This window comes from Drosophila teissieri, chromosome 2L (genome assembly GCF_016746235.2).
Source record: "Drosophila teissieri strain GT53w chromosome 2L, Prin_Dtei_1.1, whole genome shotgun sequence".
Lineage (NCBI taxonomy): Eukaryota > Metazoa > Arthropoda > Insecta > Diptera > Drosophilidae > Drosophila > Drosophila teissieri.
Window position 1 is genome coordinate 21,521,540 of NC_053029.1, and position 19,256 is coordinate 21,540,795.

The 19,256-nt window shown below is 43.0% G+C and overlaps 2 protein-coding genes across 4 annotated transcripts in view; one reads left to right on the forward strand and one right to left on the reverse strand.

Moving 5' to 3' along the window:
- Positions 1 to 1,549: 1,549 nt before the first annotated feature.
- LOC122626702 lies at positions 1,550 to 2,295 on the forward strand. Its single transcript, XM_043807066.1, has 4 exons — positions 1,550 to 1,600; positions 1,653 to 1,808; positions 1,865 to 2,038; positions 2,099 to 2,295. The coding sequence occupies exons 1-4, from the start codon at positions 1,550 to 1,552 to the stop codon at positions 2,282 to 2,284; spliced, it is 567 nt and encodes a 188-aa protein (XP_043663001.1). The 3' UTR covers positions 2,285 to 2,295.
- A 7,132-nt stretch (positions 2,296 to 9,427) lies between these two features.
- LOC122611596 (zinc finger protein jing) overlaps positions 9,428 to 19,256 on the reverse strand; it is a 119,339-nt gene continuing 109,510 nt past the window's right edge. The window contains exons 1-7 of one of the 3 annotated variants that reach the window (XM_043784790.1): positions 15,097 to 15,197; positions 13,240 to 14,867; positions 11,417 to 13,016; positions 10,790 to 11,351; positions 10,578 to 10,725; positions 10,061 to 10,238; positions 9,428 to 10,000 (exon numbers count right to left, since the gene is read on the reverse strand). In XM_043784790.1, coding sequence (XP_043640725.1) covers positions 9,571 to 10,000; positions 10,061 to 10,238; positions 10,578 to 10,725; positions 10,790 to 11,351; positions 11,417 to 13,016; positions 13,240 to 14,743 — 4,422 coding nt within the window. In that variant the 5' untranslated portion in view covers positions 14,744 to 14,867; positions 15,097 to 15,197 and the 3' untranslated portion in view covers positions 9,428 to 9,570. Of the gene's footprint in view, positions 10,001 to 10,060; positions 10,239 to 10,577; positions 10,726 to 10,789; positions 11,352 to 11,416; positions 13,017 to 13,239; positions 14,868 to 15,084; positions 15,198 to 19,256 lie in introns of those variants that run through there. The other 2 variants (XM_043784791.1, XM_043784789.1) reach the window with 2 other exon arrangements.

Consider the following 19,256-nt stretch of genomic DNA (forward strand, 5'->3'; position numbering starts at 1 on the left):
AAACAGAAATGCACAAAATACACCAGCAAATAAACCACTTGTGCTCACAATCAACAATTGTATATAAGAATGTGACGTTGCCTGGCAATTGAATCCGTTTAATCAAAGATTCCCCCATCACCGAATGTTGCAGCGTCAGTGTTACGTTCCCATAGGAAAGTGGTGGGTGATACTAATTAACTCGATTGCTAGCTTAAGGAACTCACAGCGCAAGTGTTGGAAATTCCGTTTATCATTGTTACGCGTACCTCGAAAAATTGTGTCACAAATATTGTTATTTGTTTAAGTCGCATGCACCCCACAACATCAACCTACTTATACATGTATCCAACGGTAAGGATTTAGAAACTGTAACTGTGTATTCGAAACAACTTATAAAGCAAGTAAACAACCATCAACAACAGACATTGTATGAAATAAATTGTAATTTCTAATTTCCAAACAAAGTATATTTTTATGGGTGGGCTTATTAAAGACCATATTAACAATAATATGGCCTTTTACGCAATCTTTTAATAATGTTTGAAGGGAGCGTTTCTGATCCTCTAAAGTATTTTATTTTATTTATTATACCCGTTACTCGTAGAGTAAAAGGCTATACTAGATTCGTTGAAAAGTATGTAACAGGCAGAAGGAAGCGTTTCCGACCATATAAAGTATATATATTCTTGATCAGGATCAATAGCCGAGGCGATCTGGCCATGTCCGTCTGTCCGTCCGTATGAACGTAGAGATCTCAGAAACTACATAAGCTAGAAAGTTCAGATTAAGCATACGGACTCCAGAGACATAGAAGCAGCGCCAGTTTGTCGATTCATGTTGCCACGCCCACTCTAACGCCCACAAACCGCCCAAAACTGCCACGCCCACATTTTTTAAAAATGTTTTGATATTTTTTCATTATTGTATTAGTCTTGTAAATTTCTATCGATATGCCAAAAAACTTTTTGCCACGCCCAATTTAACGCCCACTTACCGCCCAAAGCTGCCACCTCTACACTTTTGAAAAATGTTTTGATATTTTTTCATTTTTGAATTAGTCTTGAAAATTTCTATTGATTTGCCAAAAAAATTTTTGCACGCCCACTCTAACGCCCACAAACCGCCAACAACTGTCAGTGTTGACAGCTGAGTAACGGGTATCAGATAGTCGGGGAACTCGACTATAGCGTTCTCTCTTGTTTTTTATTTTGTTTTACGATCGCTGGTAGAGTTAAGTAATGTTTGTCTTCCAGTGTGTCTGTGCATTTGTATTGACGGAAAGTTGGTTACATTCTAACTATCTTTTACATATCTTGATCAGGATCGCCGAGTCAAAGGCTAAATATCAACATTCCAGAAATGCTTCCTGCCCATACATTCCAAAGGATCTAGTATTCTTTCCGCTACGAGGAAAGGGTACAATTACAAATGATGTTTTAGTAAGTGGAAACATTAAACTAATTGTTTCATGTCCCGATAATGAATTCTGGTTTTTATTTAAAAACGTATTATAAATCGATTTAATAAGTATTAAAAGGAAGTTTCATCAATCGCCGTCAGTAACAAAATGAAACTCGTGTTGCTGGTTTTGTTGGGCAGCGGTTTTATTGGGCAATTGGTAAATTTTTAAAAGGTTTGTAGAGTACTTATTACTTCTTCTTTTTTGCAAGACGAAGACCCAGTTGGTTTACAAGCTTAAGAAAATCGAGTGTCTGGTTAATCGGACGCGAGTAAGCAACGTGTCTTGCCATGTGAAGGCGGTGAATTGGAATCTGGCAGTGGTAAATATGGATTGCTTTATGATTGTGCCTTTGCCAAACCCAATTGTAAGGAATTCTCACAAATTCATCACGAGATCTGATTTAAAGTTGTTGTTTTCCAGATTCGAATTCAAGTTTTTGCAAAAGACTATAGCAACCAGTACAAACCATTCTTGGTTGACGTTAAAATCAGAATATGCGAGGCGATCGAGAGAAGAAACTTTATACCGTATGGCGTCATAATATGGAAGTTATTTAAGCGTTACACGAATGTTAACCACTCTTGCCCTTTTTTGGTATAATGGCTGGCGTGTGTCATCCTCATCGGTTTGCCCTTAACCATTTTATAACTGCAGGGCCAGCTGATAGCTCGTGACGGTTTTCTGGATACTAGTCTTCTGCCGCCTTTTCCTCAAGGACTATACCAAGTCAGTTTAGTAGTTACGGACACAAATTCGACGATTAATGATTATGTAGGCACAATGAAGTTCTTCCTCCAAGCCATGGAACAGATAAAAACCAAGAAGCCTCCTAGTGCCTAATGTTATCTAAACTTGGGGCAACAAAAAGAGATTTATTTACTTTTTTTACATATGTACATATGTGTAAACATGCCTCCGGCGCGATATATAACATTTTAAGTAAACACTTTTAATCATATGTTGAACCACAGCTTGTTAATAAATACAATAAAAAACAAGAGACAACGCTATAGTCGAGTTCCCCGACTATCTGATACCCGTTACTCAGCTTGTGGAAGGGACAGTTTTTGGCGGTTTGTGGATAGATAGAAATTTACTAATACTAATACAAAACTGAAAAAATATTAAACCATTTTTAAAAGTGAGCGTGGCAGTTTTGGGCGGTTTGTAGGCGTTAGAGTGAATCGAGTGAATCGAAAAACTTGCTCTGCGTCTATGTCTCTGGAGTCTGTATGCTTAATCTCAACTTTCTAGCTTTTGTAGTTCCTGAGATGTCGAAGCTCATACGGACGGACAGCCAGACGGACATGGTCATATCGACTCGGCTATTGATCCTAATCAAGAATATACATATATACTTTATATAGTCGGAAACGCTTCCTTCTGCCTGTTACATACTTTTCAACGAATCTCGTATATAATGAGTTATTAGCTGATATATAGTCCCTGAAAACTGTTATGGCATTTACCTTTACTAAAGACCATGTTTTTGTTCAGAAGTTTGTGACCCCTTGAAAAATATTTTGGGATATAGGCCTACCGTAAATGTAATCACGGTACTAAAACGGGGTTCGGTAACCGTAGGATAGTTACGGTGCCACATCGTCCAGGACATATGTACGTCCAACAAGATGATTCAGGTGCCTGGAATATGACCACCGGGCTGTCAACTGCAAGTTAGTAGATCGCTCGGACTCCTGCCTAAGGTGCGGCGAGCATGGTCATAAGGCAAAGGGCTGCGTAGCGCCGCGAATATGCGGAATTCGAGGATATGCTTGGTAAGCGTTGCCCATGCAAGTGGACGCAGACCGGCAGTCATAGGAGGTGTCTTCAATGCCTGGGCTACAGAATGGGGCAGTGGGACTTCTAACCCAAGAGGACGAGCAGTGATCGATTCCATTAACTTGCTAGACTTTGTACTGCTAAACGACGGTCTCAAGCCGACGTTTAGCAACGACAGAGGTACGTCCTTCATCACCTTTGCCCCTTTTGTTAGCACTTGGTGGCTAACGCGAACTGGATGGTGCAAGGGAGAATAATTCTGAGCGATCATAACCGGATCTAGTCAGGGTCCGAACGATAAGACCGATGCCCAGACAGCGGAGAAGTGCACTAGGGCCATTATGGGACATCAGGAAACTGGATGAAGATATGTTGGCATACCAGATCGAACTTATGAAGACCTCGAATGGCGACGCGGAGACCATGATAACAGCGCTCACGGATATGCTCAAAGCAACGTGCGATGCAGTGATGCAGAGAAATACGAAAGCGAAACGCAGGCCCCACTGGTGGAGTGTCACATTACACCAGCTTCGGACGGAATGCCTCAGGGTTCCTTCAGCGATCCAGAGGGCAACCGCATCACGCCCAATCGAGTCATACAAAGCCAAGCGAGCCGAGCTTAAGAACGGCATATCTGCAGCCAAAGTAAATTCTTTCAAGGACCTTCCTGCAAGCGTAGACGACGACCGCTGGGGTCTCGCTTACAAAGCAGTAGGGAAAAAACTTAATGCCGCTGGTGCAGAAACTCCGCAGTATCTAGCCGCCTTGGCTAGCATCATCGGAGCTATTCCCAAGACAAGATACGCTATGGCAACCCGTGCTAGAACCCTCTGCCTCCAACTTTCCGTGTTTCGCAGCATGCGAAGTCGTGGAAGCCGCAAAAAGGATCAAGCCGAACAAAGCTCCTGGCATTTTCGGTCTCCCGGGGGTAATCGTCAAAACAGCTGCCATCGCAAGACCGGAGGTCTTCACGGAAACATTTCAACAGTGTCTTCTGAACGGTGTCTTTCCCAAACGTTGGAAATCGATGAGCCTAGTCCTATTACCGAAGGCCAAGGGACCTGCAAGTGCAGCAGGTAGCTACCGCCCCTTATGTTTGCTGGACTCAGCGAGATGGCCCAACATCCTCGGCGCTATGCACAACATGAGCATATGTACGAAGTGTAATTGGTAATTACTTCAGGAACCGCGTTTTATGGTATGCAACAGATGACGGTCCAAGAAGTCACCAAGTCAAGGGTTCCTCAAGGGTAGGTACTTGGACCGATCTAGTGGATCATTACGTATGATGGGATATTGAACATTAGCAAGCCCAGTGGCGTGGAGCTGCATTGCTTCGCCGATGACATTGCGGTAACAGCGGTTGCCAAAACAATACCGGAGCTCCAGAACAACAGTAATATTGCGATCAGGGCGAACATCGAATAGCTCGAGATAGTCGGCCTTGGATTTTCTGCGCATAAGACTGAAGTAGTCCTGTTGAGCAGCAGAGAGACCGTTGAGAGTATGCAGGTCGAAGTCAAGGGTGTATAAATCCCCTCAGCAGCAAGGCTGAAGTACCTGGGAGTCCTAATAGACCGTAGGCTCTCCTTCAAGAACAACGCAGTGTATGCAGATAAGCGGCAATGCCAGCTGCAGCTCTAGTAATGCCCAGCGGCGGTTACGCTGCTGTGTGCTGCTCTCATCTGGAGCTGTGTTACCAGTAAAGCATCGTACTTGGATAGTGCGCGTGCATTATCCCGGACAAAGGCTCTCAGACTCAGAGTCTTAAGATCCAAATTGGATGACGCAGTGCATGCCCCTTCGTAATGCCTTCAGGCATTATGAAGGGGTAATGGATTCGAGGAGTCTGGCAGACCAGGTGGCAAGAGTCGCAACGAGGGCGATAGATGCATCGCATATTCCTGACTCAACGGAAAGGGCAAAGTGTGTACCATGGACTACATGACCCAGTTCCTCACGGACCATGGATGTTTCCGAGGGTACCTATGTAGGTTCCACCACGTGGATACAGCCTAGTGCCTCTTTTGCACAGACGCATTGGAAACAGCAAAACACATCCTTCTGTACTGCTCCAAGTTCGTCGAGGAGAAGGGCCAGTTGGAGTCGCTCACTCGCGTGTCCGTATGGACGAGATTGTTAAAACAAGTTACGAATTCTACCTTAGTGTCGTAAACGGCGACTAAAGAGTCAAGGCAGCAGCGTCTCGCGTCAGCTAGTCGAAGTGTGGAGAAATTTCTACACTTACAGTTATTGACGGTTTGTGGGCGTGGCAAATAGAGTTTTTAACAACTCGAGAGAAATATACATGACTAACAAAAAATTGAAAAAATATTAAAACATTTTTGTGGGCGTTTAGTGGGCGCGGCAACATGGGTCAACAAACATAATCTCAAGCTTTTATATCATGAGATCTCGACGTTCATACGGACAGGCGGGCGTACATGGCCAGATCGACTCGGCTATTGATCCTGATCAAGAATATACATATATACTTTATATGGTCGGACACGCTTCCTTCTGCCTGTTACATATCTTTCAACGAATCTAGTATACCCTTTTACTATATGAGTTACGGGTATAAAAATGGGCTAATGCCCCATCTGCTGAGAATAACTTCAAATAATATTTAAAAATTCTTGTTACAAATACGCATTATCAACGCGGTGTTGTTCAATGCAATGTCCCATTCAAAAGCTAATAAAAAAACACAATTTGGAGGAACTCTCAAAGTAAACCTTTTTGTCGGTTTGTTTTTGGGTGATACAAACTTTAAAGTCAGATGTTTGCAAATTGAAACTTTTGCGACCATATAAAGTATAATTTGAGTATTAATTTGAGCAATATCGGATAACTATGTACGAGGGTCGTTTGATAAGTCCGTGACTTTTTGTATTTGCCGCGCACCTGCTCTAAATACAACACTGCTCCTGTCAGCAGTTATCGATTAACAGCTGACTGTAAAATTTTGAGAAAGCTGCGTTTTTTGGTTTGCGTTTTATAGGCATTGAAAGCAGACGATCTCGTGAATTTTTTGTCCCATCAGGACAATGCACGGGTGCACACGTGTGTAGTCAGCATGGCAAAATTTCATAAATTGGGCTACGAACTGCTACCCCATCCAGCATATTCTCCAGATTTAGCCCCTGTGACTATTTTTTGTTTCCAACATGAAGAAATGGCTCGGCGGTAAGAGATTCGGGTCAAATGAAGAGGTCATCACAGAAACAAACGACTATTTTGAGGGCTTGAGAAAACCTATTATTTGGAAGGAATAAAAAATTGGAAAAACGCTGGACTAAATGTATAGAGCTAAAGGAGATTATAGTATCATATAACTATATTAGCTAATCAATGGAAAAGAAATCCTAGCTTCGACGTTTTCGATCATAAAACGTTATAATTCCATATACACCAGTTTGTGGACAATATATAATGGTAACTGATCCAAAGGCCGGAAAATTAATTCAAAATATTTGAAAGGAAATCATAGTTTTGTTGATTTTGATTATAAACATTTGGTATACACCAGATTTTTTTAAACATGTAATTACTGCAAGGGTATATAAGTTTCGTCTTTCTAAGGATATGTTAAAATAATTAGAATTTCACTGCTAAAGGATATATTTATCTTTCATCGTACTATAAAATCGTTAAGAACAATATTAACTGAATATTTTTTTGGAAACATGATAGTTACGTAACGTTCGTTTATTCTAAAGGATATTGCATTTTTGTTGCCAGAGAAATAACCAGAGAAATTTCATGGGGTATAGAAATTTGAAGTTTTAGGCTTACAAATTATTTTCCGAAAACAAACGAAATAAAACTACGAATATAGCATAATACTTATTTTTTTTATATTTTATATTTTTTCATTTCTCAGCGCATTACATGATCTTGGTTTTCAGAATCGGTTTGAGTCCACTTGTATGTACATACATACTATGTTGTGTATATAGAGTTCTATAATATATATGTATATAATTCTTTTGATTACATTAGTTACAATCGACGCAAGATCTTTGCTTTTGTGGCTATATAGCCCCATAGATTTGGCCAGAACTAAATCCAAAATTAAACCACGATATATAAATACTTCTCCTGTATACGTTTGTATGTGTACGCCTGCTATTTACCATAATTATGTATGCTTAATTCATTTCTGCCTGCAATTTATTAAAGCGGTTTTAATATTTAAAATATGGTTATGATAATAAGTATGTGTCTCGTACTATGTTAGCTAATCTATGTACAAACGTAAATTCAGCTCACGGCTAAAGGCAAATGCATAACTGGGTATTCCGGCCGAAGAGGTCCTCCAAAGGGATTGGAAAGAAAAGGCCGAGGTAAATTTACTTCATCTGGATCATTACTTATCCTACAGACCGTTCATAATACTAGCAAAATATGAAATTAGCCTACGGTCTAGCCTTGTTTCTTTGTCTGTACTCATATAGTGTGTACTAATCCCTTGTTTTTCGGCTCCGCCCTGTTCGAATCTTTCGGTTGTCAGCCGTATAACGCTGCCCCTATATATTCTCTTCGCTTTAGAAAACTTGTCTCGAAAAATTCTTTTGTGTATTTTATGCTTGCAAAATTTGAGGTAGTTTTATTTTATTTGAATTTTTTTCCTTTTCTTCTCTCGGTCTTGTTTGATACTTATTTCCATTAGTTATACACTTCTTCATTCTTGCAGTGCAAAGCGTTGAAGAACTAGGGCGAAAGGCATCGAAAGTTTAACCGAATGGAAGAGTCAATTAAGCTTGATCGGCTAATATTATAGATTATTGCTTCAAATCATGTTTGTGGGCTGTGATAAACAGACATAAAGTCCTCACGACTTTCTGACTCTTCTTTTGATACACGGGACATATATATATATTTTTTCATTCTTCCTTGTAAGCCTAAATTACTTGAGGGGCACAGATACGCATCTACTTCTACGTAGGACAACACTCAGATATATTTTATATACTCGATTCGAAGCGAGCTTTTATTTTGCAACATAGGGCAAGTGCTGGATCAGGAATTAGGGTATTAGCAGTTATAATAAATTTATAATTTCTGGCTCCGCCGATGCTGCACACTAAATTAATCAGTCGTTCCTAACAACTGGGTTCTTGTTGTTAAATTACATATTTGGCAGTGGTGAGTACTCTTTTAGTCATGTTTGTGATTTTTGTTTTCATTTGTATTTACTTACTTTAAAAACATGCAAATTCATTCGCATAGAAATTTATTATAAACGGTTATCGTTTAGCTCATATGCTTCAAAAGTTGAATTTGAGAGTCGGAAACGTTTAAAAAAATGAAAATGACATGTAGCAGGATCGTTGAATGGTTTTTGGTTTGTCCGTAAAATCATACAAAATAAAAACATGGGATTTTATGTTATACTTCGCTTGTAGATTGTTGATCGATCTTTCGAAAACTTTATTTTGCTTATTTCAAGGGGTTTTTGCCTTGGATAATTTCTGAATGAATAGTTTTAATGTATGTTTAAACGCGAAACTAGTAAATGCTATTTTATTTACAGTATGCATAATGCTTTACCGTCTCTTCAAACCGTAACAAATCGATTGACAGACGCTGATGAGTTGGCGAAAGATGCATATGATTTGCACTAAATTAATGGATAAACGTCTTGGGCTTGGGTCTAACTTAAGCTAAATCTGTTGCATTGCTGTTCGAGTTGAGTACAAAACGTTATACAAATATTTCTCGTATTTTTAGCGGTAAATGCTTCAAGTCTTCTGTTCTTCCACGTCACTTTCCTATTCTTAAACATTAACTGATCAGTTGTGCGCGTAGATTTTCCGCTTTCAGTGTAAGTTTGGCCAGTTTCTAAGAGTACAATAAAATACTACAGGGGCAACAAAAAGAACACAAAATGTAACTTTAATTTTGTTAATAGATTAACATAAACTTGGCTTACAAACAAGTGTTGTCCAGTTGGTCATTCCCACGTGAATCTTTACTAGAAATTAAATTAGAACTAGAAACGAGGACATTTGTTCATAACAGCACCTGTTAGAACGCGTGGGTGGGTTGCACCCACTAAATGATTCTGACTTTTACTCTTAATTCCATCCGAATATATATACAACGGTCGATAAACGAAACGTGGATGGAATCAGAAACTAAACCTCTGGTTACGCGCACCAAAGAAAACAAAAACAAACAAAGCGGGAGTACTAATAACTTCTATACATTAATGGATGCATCTAGTAGTAATTTACTTGAGTCTTATACTAACTAGTCTACTTGTCACTGTTTACTCGTTTGTCGTTTGTTTTTCGGTTTAATAACTTAGAAAATACTATAAAACTGTTTTAACCCTAAATGGGAACTAGTGCGTCCGTTGGAACCAGCTTTTCCCTCGCCGGCGGTGTCATTTTTGGTGGTTTTCGCGGGTGCTTACGCCGCTGTTGCATATGCAGCTTGGCGATGCTAAGTACCTGCTGATAGCTGGACACCGTCTCACAACTCGCACTTCGCGAACTACTGCTACCATCTTCATCTTCATCCTCTAATTCCTCCCCGTGATCTCCATCGTCGTCGCAATCGCTGCCGCTCGCCTCGCCGATCTGCTGCTCATTTACATTATAATCGTCTGCAAATAAGTGAGAGTCATAGCGTAAACGGAAAGCCGTGCTGAGCAGGCTGTCCACGCGAGTTTTTTCGGCTGGCCGCATTTGCTTGATGTGCAGTACCTTAGTGTGCTGAAGCGTTCGGTTTAGACAATCCGGCAGCCACTCGTCGGAAATTCTGTTTGGTGAAATAAGGAATAAGCATCTGGGAAATATTGAATGCTTAGGGTTAACTTACATCTCGCGCGGTGACCATCGGACGAAGCACTCGTAGCCGCCTTGGCTATTGCGGCGTCGCATCATGCACTGCCCCTGGAACTCGATGGCCTGGGCACCGTTGGTGAGTGTACTAATCTGGCGCAGGCGGTGCTGTAGCCCCTCCATTATGCCCGTGTCGAAGAAGTCAAACATGCGAGCTGTAAGTTGAAATGTTAAAATAGATATTGATATATCTCATATTTTTTCGTAAGTTTAAATTGTTTAGCTAAAATCTATTAGCGATATTATTCATACTACACTATTTGGTTTTCCATACGGTATAGAAACTGCCGGCTATATGGGCTTAGTGATTGCAAATCAAGAATATAGATATGTGATTTTTTTGGGTCAACAAATTATTTTTTACTACGTTACAAACTTTAAAGTTATTTTGTACAATATCTTTCATGTTGGATCGTTGGACTGCTCTTTAATTATAGCTTATAAAGTCATGTAAAAAATATTTTATTAAATTATGTTTCTAATGTTTTTTTCACCTGAGAACGGCTGACGGCGATATCGGAGCTTCTTGCCATTTTTACGGAGTTGTTTGGGTACTGGCGGATCAGACGTGCGCTTGCTTGTGCTTTCTTTTGCATTGTCAGTGGCATTAAAATGATTGTTAACATGCTTTTGCAACGCCAGCTAGAACAAAAATATAAAAAACCGGATTATATACGTGTACACAACGTATTGGCTTTGTACCTACTTGTGAGCCGAACCGTAGGCCGCAGCCCTCCACGATGCACTTGAATTGTTTAGAGCCACCATGGGAGAGCACGTGACGCTCCAGCCAGCGACGAGAGCATGACTCCTTGTTATACACTTTGCATCCCACCCATAGACAGGCGAAGGGACCTGTTTGTGTATTGACGTGGTGCGTCTGCATGTGGTCTAGCAGCTTGGAGTTGCTCTCATGCTTTTTGTTACACTTGTCCCAGTAGCAGACGCCGTCATGCCGCTTTCCGCCTTTGCCGCCAGTTCCTGCACCAGGCGGAAAGCGTATGGTCTTTGGCTGAGAGAGGATTGGAGATATAGAGCTCTTTGGCAGACTTTTGCTGGTGGCTTCCACCATCGCAATGTCCACCACAGTACTGGGCGGAAGAGACCCGGCAGTGGATGCAGAACAGGCGGGCGAAGGAGCGGCAGAACAATTGTCCGGAGATGCTGGGGATGGTGCATTGCTAGCCAGTGAGTTGCTGTCGGAAGCGGTGGATGAAGAGCTGCTCGCTGCAGTAGTGGGTAGTCTCACAGAGGCAGATTTGGAGGAACTAATACGTAAATATTTTGAGATTAGCCAACATTTCTTAATATAATAATTATTGATTGTACTAACATGGCATCCGCAATTGAATTGCTGCTCTCGCTGTTACTTAGACTTCCACCGATTCCTGACTCGGGCGTGGGCAGGTCCCTTAGCTGCTTGTGCGTCTGATGAGTTTCCAGCGAGGCCACCGACTTGTCGTCCTCTTCATCGTAATTGCTACTCCCACTGCTGCTTCCCCCGCTGACCGTGGAAATGGGAGTGGTAGTATTATCACTCTTGGTCAGAGGAAGTGTCGGGAGTGGAGGCGAGTCTGTGGCTTGAGAGCAGTCGTCGCCACCGCTGGATATGCATGACGAAGTAACCAATTCACTTAGCATATCAGTTTGGCTAGCAGCCCGCCGACTGCTGCCACTCAAGTTGCTGGCCGCCGGCGAGGGTGACCCCAAGCCGGAAGGCGATGCTGAAGGTGAAGGTGAAGGGGCGGGCGTAGAGGCTTCTAGTGAGAGATCAGCTGCCGAACTAACCGAGTGGGAATAGGTGCTGCTGCTACAGGAATTTGAGTTTGAGTTGCTATTGGTGCAGTCTGGCAATATGTCGTGCTTCAACGTGTCGATCTCCGATTCCGGTTCCCTCTTGGGCAGCTGCCCGGCGAAGCTCTGAGGCTTGGGTGATATTGTAGGTATTGAGGAGGAAGTCATGGAGCTAGTCTGGGAAGCAGGCTCCATTGTTTCCACCTTGATCTTGCTAAATGCAGACAAGGTGCAGGAGTTTGACGTGGAGAGGGTCGGCGAAGATCGCATACCGTGACTTCCGTTGCTGCTGCTGCTGGGGGAAATTAATGGAAGCGGCGTCAACGGTTGCGAGACCTTGGCTACCAGCTTGGAGTTCTTAACCAGGTCAAAGAGATCGGGAGCACTGTTGGCTAGCTTCATTGTAGATCCTTGCTTCGAAACGCTCAGTGTTGGAGTCAGCTTCGAGGGTGCGATGCTTACTAGCGGTGGTGTTGGTGTTGGTGTGCTTGTGGGGGGTCCAGTGGTTCCCGTACTCTTGCGAAGCTGACCGAGCTCCTTGGTAGCAGACGTGGGCACCAGAGGAGGCGGCGTGGTAGGCGTTGCGATTATCGGTGCTGTACCCACTCTGCCCTTTGCGGTCAGCCGCTTCTGGTAAGGCTTGGTGGCGGGCAGTGATCGTTTGGCCGCTGGCGAAGATACGGCAGCCGGAGAGCACGCGGGCATGGAGGAAATCGTCACAAGTGGCGGCGGTTGCGTAGAACTGTGCAATGGCGGCTTCACAATCGCTCGCTGAGGCTGTATGGCAGTGTTGTTGATAGTGCTTAGATTATTCGAGGCATTATGGTTGTTACTGTTGCTGGCAGTCGAATTGTTGGCAGTGTTTAAATTGGTATTGTTCGTAGCTGCCAATGGCGGCGGTTGAGTGGCAGTGTTCGTACTGTTATTATTTGTGGCTGCCAGTGGTGGCGGCTGTGTGGCAGATATGATTTGTTGTTGCTGATGTTGTTGGTTATTAAGAGCTATCTGTAGACTCATTAAGTATCCTAGGTACTCAGCCGAGTTGACAATATATAATTTGTTATCTTTGAGTCCAACTTGCTGATTGTTAAGTGGATTAACAAAGTTCATGTTGCCGCAAGAACTGGAAGCCATATTTTCTGTAATGGCAAATTAAGTTTAAGCGAAAAATTCGAGAACTAAAACCGTCCGATATAGAGGGAAAAGCTAGCTTTCAGACCGATTTTTTCGAGCTCAATAATGTTTTATGGCTCTGTGAATTCTGTTTAATTCAAACCGAATTTGTAGGGCAGCCAAAGTAGCAGCTTAGACATTCCCACTTTCGGAGTTTATTTAATGAATCTAAAAATATACTTTACTTACCGTTTAAACTCATGTTGTTCTGTCTGGCCAGAAGCAGTTGATGATGGAGATAACTTCCAGCTCCAGGAATGGCTTCAATGGGGAACTGTCCATTGGCATTGGGTAGGCCAAAGGGATTGCCCGCCGTGGCTAAGTTAAGCAGTCCAAAAGGATTGCCAGTCGGGGCCGCCGCTGCCGTTGCCGTGGTGGCCGTCGTCGTCGTGGCCGTGGTAACCTGTTGTAGCTTAAAGACAGTGCCGTTCAAAAAATATTGGGCAGCAGCTGCCTGAGCAGCCTGCGCCGCCTGGGCGGCCGCGTTGTTAGTGGCCGCCGCGGCCACTGCAGCTTTGGCCACGTTGTTCAGCTGCATAATATTGGCGGCGGCCGCCAGCTGGGGCGGAAGCTGGACTAGATTAGGCAGCTGCACGGGCAGCTGGTAAAGCGTGGGATTAGCGGGGGCGGGCGTTGGATTTAGTGCTGGTGTTGGGGCGGGTGTTGTGGCCGCCACGGGGGCGGGTGGTGAGATCTGTTTATGCTTCAAGGCGGGGCTCGTTACTGGCGGTCGGTATACCATGGCCGCCTTTCCCTGCTGCTGCTGCTGTTTCATCTCCGGCGTCCTGGGTGCAATGGCCACGTGCTTCTTCGTTGGTGATTTGCCCGTATTCGAGGCATTCGAGGAGCTAGACGAAGGCGACGAAGAACTGCCTGACGATCCACTGCTGGGCGTCTTGCGTAAATTTGGTGCCACCTGCGCAATCTTGGCCGGCTGCTTGGTGCTGCGTTCGATCTTTTTCAGCGCCGGGACGGGCAAACTGGCACTGGCAGTGACCACGGGCGTGACAGGAGGCGCAGGTGTGACTGGGGCCACTGGAGCTGCCGTGGGCAAGGTCTTGGATGCCTGATGCTGCTGCTGCTGGGCCTTCTGTTCTTTCAGCTGCGATAGGATATTAAAGTACTTGTTGAGCGAGGCGGTGGTTGCGGGCGTGCTCATCGTCAGCGTGTTGGCCGGATTGCTTTGCTGACCGGGCTGCGGGGATAGCTTTCCGCCGCCAGGAGACGGCTTCATTTGGGATTTAAAAAAACCGGTGATCTTGGTCTGCGACTCTTCCATGGCGGCCACTTTCAGTCTTTTGCTTGCGTCAAAGGAGCCGGGCAAATCGCTGCGAGCCTTCTTAGCCGCCGCGGCTCCTCCGCCGATTAAGCAGGAGCCTTCACCGCTCAATCCTAATGACGCTCCAGATCCGGCAGCCGTCCGCTTGTTTTTGTTGGCAGAGGCAGCAGGTACGGCAGTGGAGGTGCTGCCCAGACTAGTGTTCCACGGCCACTGGAGCGTGGGAAGGAGGCTGGGGTTGCCGTGGCGCTGAGGCGTCGTTGGCTTGGACATGACGCTGGTTGGGCAGTGCTGGCTTGGATGACTGTGGTGGATGGCTGGCGGAGGTGGCGTTTGACTGGCACTGCTGGAGGGCGGAGATGCGGCCGCTGTAGAGCTGCTGCCGCTGGCGCTCCCATGGATCTGTGGCGGCATTTTGGCCAGCGGGTCGGGCGGATCGCTCAGTTGCGAGTGCGCACTGTACGGGGAGCCGGGATCGGACGCATCCTCACTGGAGCCCGTGCTGGAATCCGCGCAGCTCAGTGAGGTGGCAACGCCGCTGCAAAAAGGAGAAGGGGAACTTGATAAGTACGGGTGTTATCTTGCGCTGGGGCTACTCTACTGATACTCTCAGGGATTTCGGTGGCCTCTACTGTGGCTATAGCTGCCTATACAGCCACACCTTTTGGACGCGGGCCAAGGGAAGGGGAAGTAGATTAAATCTCTGGTGGAGGGACTATTGCCTGGTAATTTTAATTCACCAACATGACAATTACATTGCTTTGCACCTTTAATATGTTTTTGTTTATTCTTTTGTCTTTTTTTGCACGCCTTTTTATATTTTTTTTTTCTTAGATTGTTTATTTGCCTGGCAGTGTTGGAAGGCGACTCAATTAGTTCGTGGATGTTTATTTCCCAGCAGTGTTGGAGAATGTTCAGCGAATGCTGTAAGCTCTAACAGAGCGGCTAACAGCTGATAAATTTCCCAAAACAATCGAAACTGAATTCAATAACAGGCGCGGAAATATAAAAACTTTATAATAAATATAAAAAAAATCAATTCACACGAATGTTTGTTATACAAACTATTTTAATTTGAAGAACAGTAAAAAAAAATAAATAATCGTTTTACACAAGAAATTGGTCAACGGACCAGAGCGAAAAGAGCACCAGAGAGAAAGAGAACGGAACAAACTCGCACAAAACGGGTCGATAAACGAAAGCATAAAGTAAACAAAAAAAAACTGGCAAGAAAGAGCAAACAAAAAGGAAGAAAAAACTCCCTCTCCTTTCTCACTCCTCAGTCATACCACATCACCATCTCCCTCGCCATCTCTTTCTTTATTTTACAACAACATCGATGAGAAGAAGAGGCATGGAGGTAAGGGCCGCAATCTAATGCGGGAAAATTTCAGTTTCAGGTAGCCCAAGTCGCGTGTGTGTTTGTGCGGTTCGGTTAAACACATGTACATGCATACATACGGAGAGAGGGAAAAACCAAACGACAAGTATACAAAAAATCCTCTAGTTACACAAAAAGGGTATTTTTCAATTCGAGCGGCTTTAGTGGTTCACGAAAGGAAATACAAAAAAACACTTTTTCACTTTTTGAAAGGGTCTAATTGATTTGTTGTACCTTTTAAAGTGGTGATAATTAAAAAAGAGCTTATTTAAAAACTAAACACTACTAAATTGGATTTACAAGAATACAAGATGATTTAAAAATAAACTTAACACTTAAACTGTTAGACTGTATGAATTCAATCCCATTTATCTGTTAATAAAATTACATACATATGTATATCGCAGCAAGAGTCCATTCTTTTCACTTTCACGTAGACCTTAGAATTGCAAAATATTTTTGTAAATATTTTATTTAATTTCTAGCTTGAGAGGCGTGTCAAAAGAATTTTTCAGGTGAGCTTCGCTTCTATTCCGATCAGATCTACAATAAATAATCAATGTCGAATACAACAAGAAGAAAACTCATGAAATGGAAACACATTTTATTTTATGTTTGCCTACTCCGCGAGATACCCACAGATTACGTCGACCAAAACTGCTTTTGTGATAAGCCTATTACGGCTGATTGCTTTTAACTGCGTCCATCTTCCTGGTGCATTTTTGTGATTTTTAATGGGGTTTACGACCCCGACCATTTTTCGTTTGCATACAACGAGGCCTATTTTTTATATACGGACACAGAAGTTTTTAGGGTATTGGTATTGGTATTATTCTAACTATTATTCCTAACTACTAATTGAAGTACACGTACAATGTTAGATCTACTATTATTTTCAATCATTCATATATCATCGAGTTATAATAAATATAGAGATAGTTTTATAAGCAAACATAAAAGTTTTTATTACTTGTTTTAAAACGTATGGCTTAATTTAGAGCTCTACTATCGTGCGGTAGAAGATTTCTCTATTTTTTATAAAAGTTTAATTTCACTTTATGCACATACTGTTGTTTTTAAGCATCGAAGTTTAAACAAACTTTTATTAATTGTTTAAGTCAAATAAGTATAGTATAGTGCTGCCCTTATCGTTTCAATTGTTTTGGGGGAATTACTTTAGTGATCTAGAAATAGTAAGTTTCTCAAACATTTAAATTCATTAGTTTGTTTCGAAAATCGCAACTCCATTAAACTACACTTTGTATATTTGAATACTTTGTATACTGGCAGTTAATATAGCTCAACACTTTAAACGACATAATTAGACACTTTCTGTTTTCCGACGGCGATATCTAGGAACTCAAATTCCACTCGCCCGTTGCAAATTACTAATGTAGTGGCATTGAGCCCGAGTAGAAGTTATTCGATATTAGACGGCGCCTTTCAATTGCACACGTTTATTATGCATTCAACGCAAAGTTGATGCTTAAATTATGCACTCTATTTAATTTTCCAGCCATAAGGAAAGCTTTATGGCCCCTATTTACACACACAGTGGTCATATTAAATTCATAGAATGAAGTCCGCACGGCAAAAGCGGCAACAATTTAAATTTTATTTGAAAATCCCATTAGATACACACGCACACACCAAAAGCGACTTCCATTTCCGCCAGAAGTTGCCTTTGTCGTTTGTTTGTGTGCGTGGGTCGGATGTGGGGGTGTGTATCCAACACTCACACGCAAGGCATGAATGAAAAAGGCAATGGGTGGAGGGGGTGGCGCAAAAATCATTGCATATTTGCCTGGGCAAACAACAACAATTGCACACAATTACACACACACGGCCGCGAACAGCGACAGCCAGCAGTTATTTAACACGTGATCTAAACGGAATGTAAAGCATGCTGTAATAGTCGGGCGAAACTAAAAATGCAAGCTGAGGCAGCGCAGCTGCAGCGAGGGGGCAGAGAAACATGCGCAGCAGCAGAGAGGGAGCAATGCACGATTACTTTTATTTTGCTGGCGTATTCGTATTCTTTGGCTCAACGACTTCAGCCTTTCGTCGGTATACTAACGTTCAACGCTAACGCTATGCTTGTTCCCAGGCTGGCGATCCGATTCCGATCCGTTTTTCTGTCCGCTTTTCCACACACATACACACACACAAACAGACGCACACACAAAAACAGCGACCGACCTTCAACTTTAATCTCGGTCTTAAACCATTTCGTTCTCGTAATCGTTGCTGCTTTAATTATCCACACTAACACACGCGCGCACAATGGTGTTTCTACGGGCGGGAACGCGAAGCATAAATATTCACTTATCCAAAAAAGAGGCGGCAGCAGAAAAAATTCCCACCAATACACCGAAACCGAAGCCGAACCGTATCTGTATCTTTAACTTTATCTTCAATTCTGCTGCATTCCGCTTTCTGCAGGCGCGTCCGTCGCGTTCAAATGTTGGAGAGAAAATGGCCTAAAAACCTGGCTTTCTTCACAAGGAACAAAGGGAAAACCGACCGAGAATTTTCAAGAGAGAGCGGTCTCTCGGCGAAATATTCCCTGTATAATAATAATATTGGGAATCGAAAAGGGCATTTTCTGAAAGAGCGAAAGCGCTCTCTTTCGCTCTCACTCTCGCGGAGCTCCCTGTTTCTGCCCATTATTATTATTATTTTTATTTATATTTCACTTTTGTTGTTGGCACGTTAAATATTTCCTGTTTGTCGTCGTCTCTCCGCTTAGAACCCGCAAGCGGGAGCGATGGGTAGTGGGCGGGGCAGAGGTCGGTGGCAGCATTTCATGTAATGGTTATGGTCACGTACTACTTCCCTCCCCCAGAACATCCCCCCGCCAGCCCTAACCCTCGTCTCCTTGTTACTTCGCATCATTTTAGCTTCTATTCCTTTTCGCTGCCTGCCTCGGCGAACTTAAATGTTTATCTAATTATTTAGACGTCCTCACTCGCCCCGGCGGTCGTGAAAAAATATTTAATTCCTTGCATAAATTTCAGCAAAATAAGTCTCCAATATTTTCCACCGTTTTGTAATGACTGTTACTGTGCTTCTGGCGTTTTAACAGGATCAACATTGTTATTTATTTGGTTTTTTGGTTTAATTGTGAGAATTTGTATAGGTAGCTCACAAACTGCATTTTATCCTTTTTTATATGTTAAACTTTCTAGCTTTTATAGTCCCTGAAATCTCGACGTTCAAACGGACAGACAGACGGACGGGCGGACAGACGAACATGGCCATATCGACTTCACTATTGATCCTGATCAAGAATATATATTCTTTATATGGTCGGAAGCGCTTCTTTTTGCCTATTACATTCTTTTCAACGAATCTAGTATAGCCTTTTACTCTACGCGTAACGGATATAAATAGTTTCTCAGTTTTTCCTTTACATTTTGCAGACAAAATTAATTAAAAATCTGTCTGTCCGTCCGTATGAACGTCGAGATCTCAGGAACTACAAATTCATGTTGCTACGCCCACTCTAACGCCCACAAACCGCCCAAACCTGCCCACACTTTTGAA

What these genes read in the sequence shown, in the direction of transcription:
- LOC122626702 (XM_043807066.1), top strand. Translation starts at nt 1,550, where the DNA reads ATGAAACTCGTGTTGCTGGTTTTGTTGGGCAGCGGTTTTATTGGGCAA. An exon ending in GCGGTTTTATTGGGCAATTG is followed by an intron (nt 1,601 to 1,652) that starts GTAAATTTTTAA and finishes CTTTTTTGCAAG; the next exon opens with ACGAAGACCCAGTTGGTTTA. An exon ending in TGCCTTTGCCAAACCCAATT is followed by an intron (nt 1,809 to 1,864) that starts GTAAGGAATTCT and finishes GTTGTTTTCCAG; the next exon opens with ATTCGAATTCAAGTTTTTGC.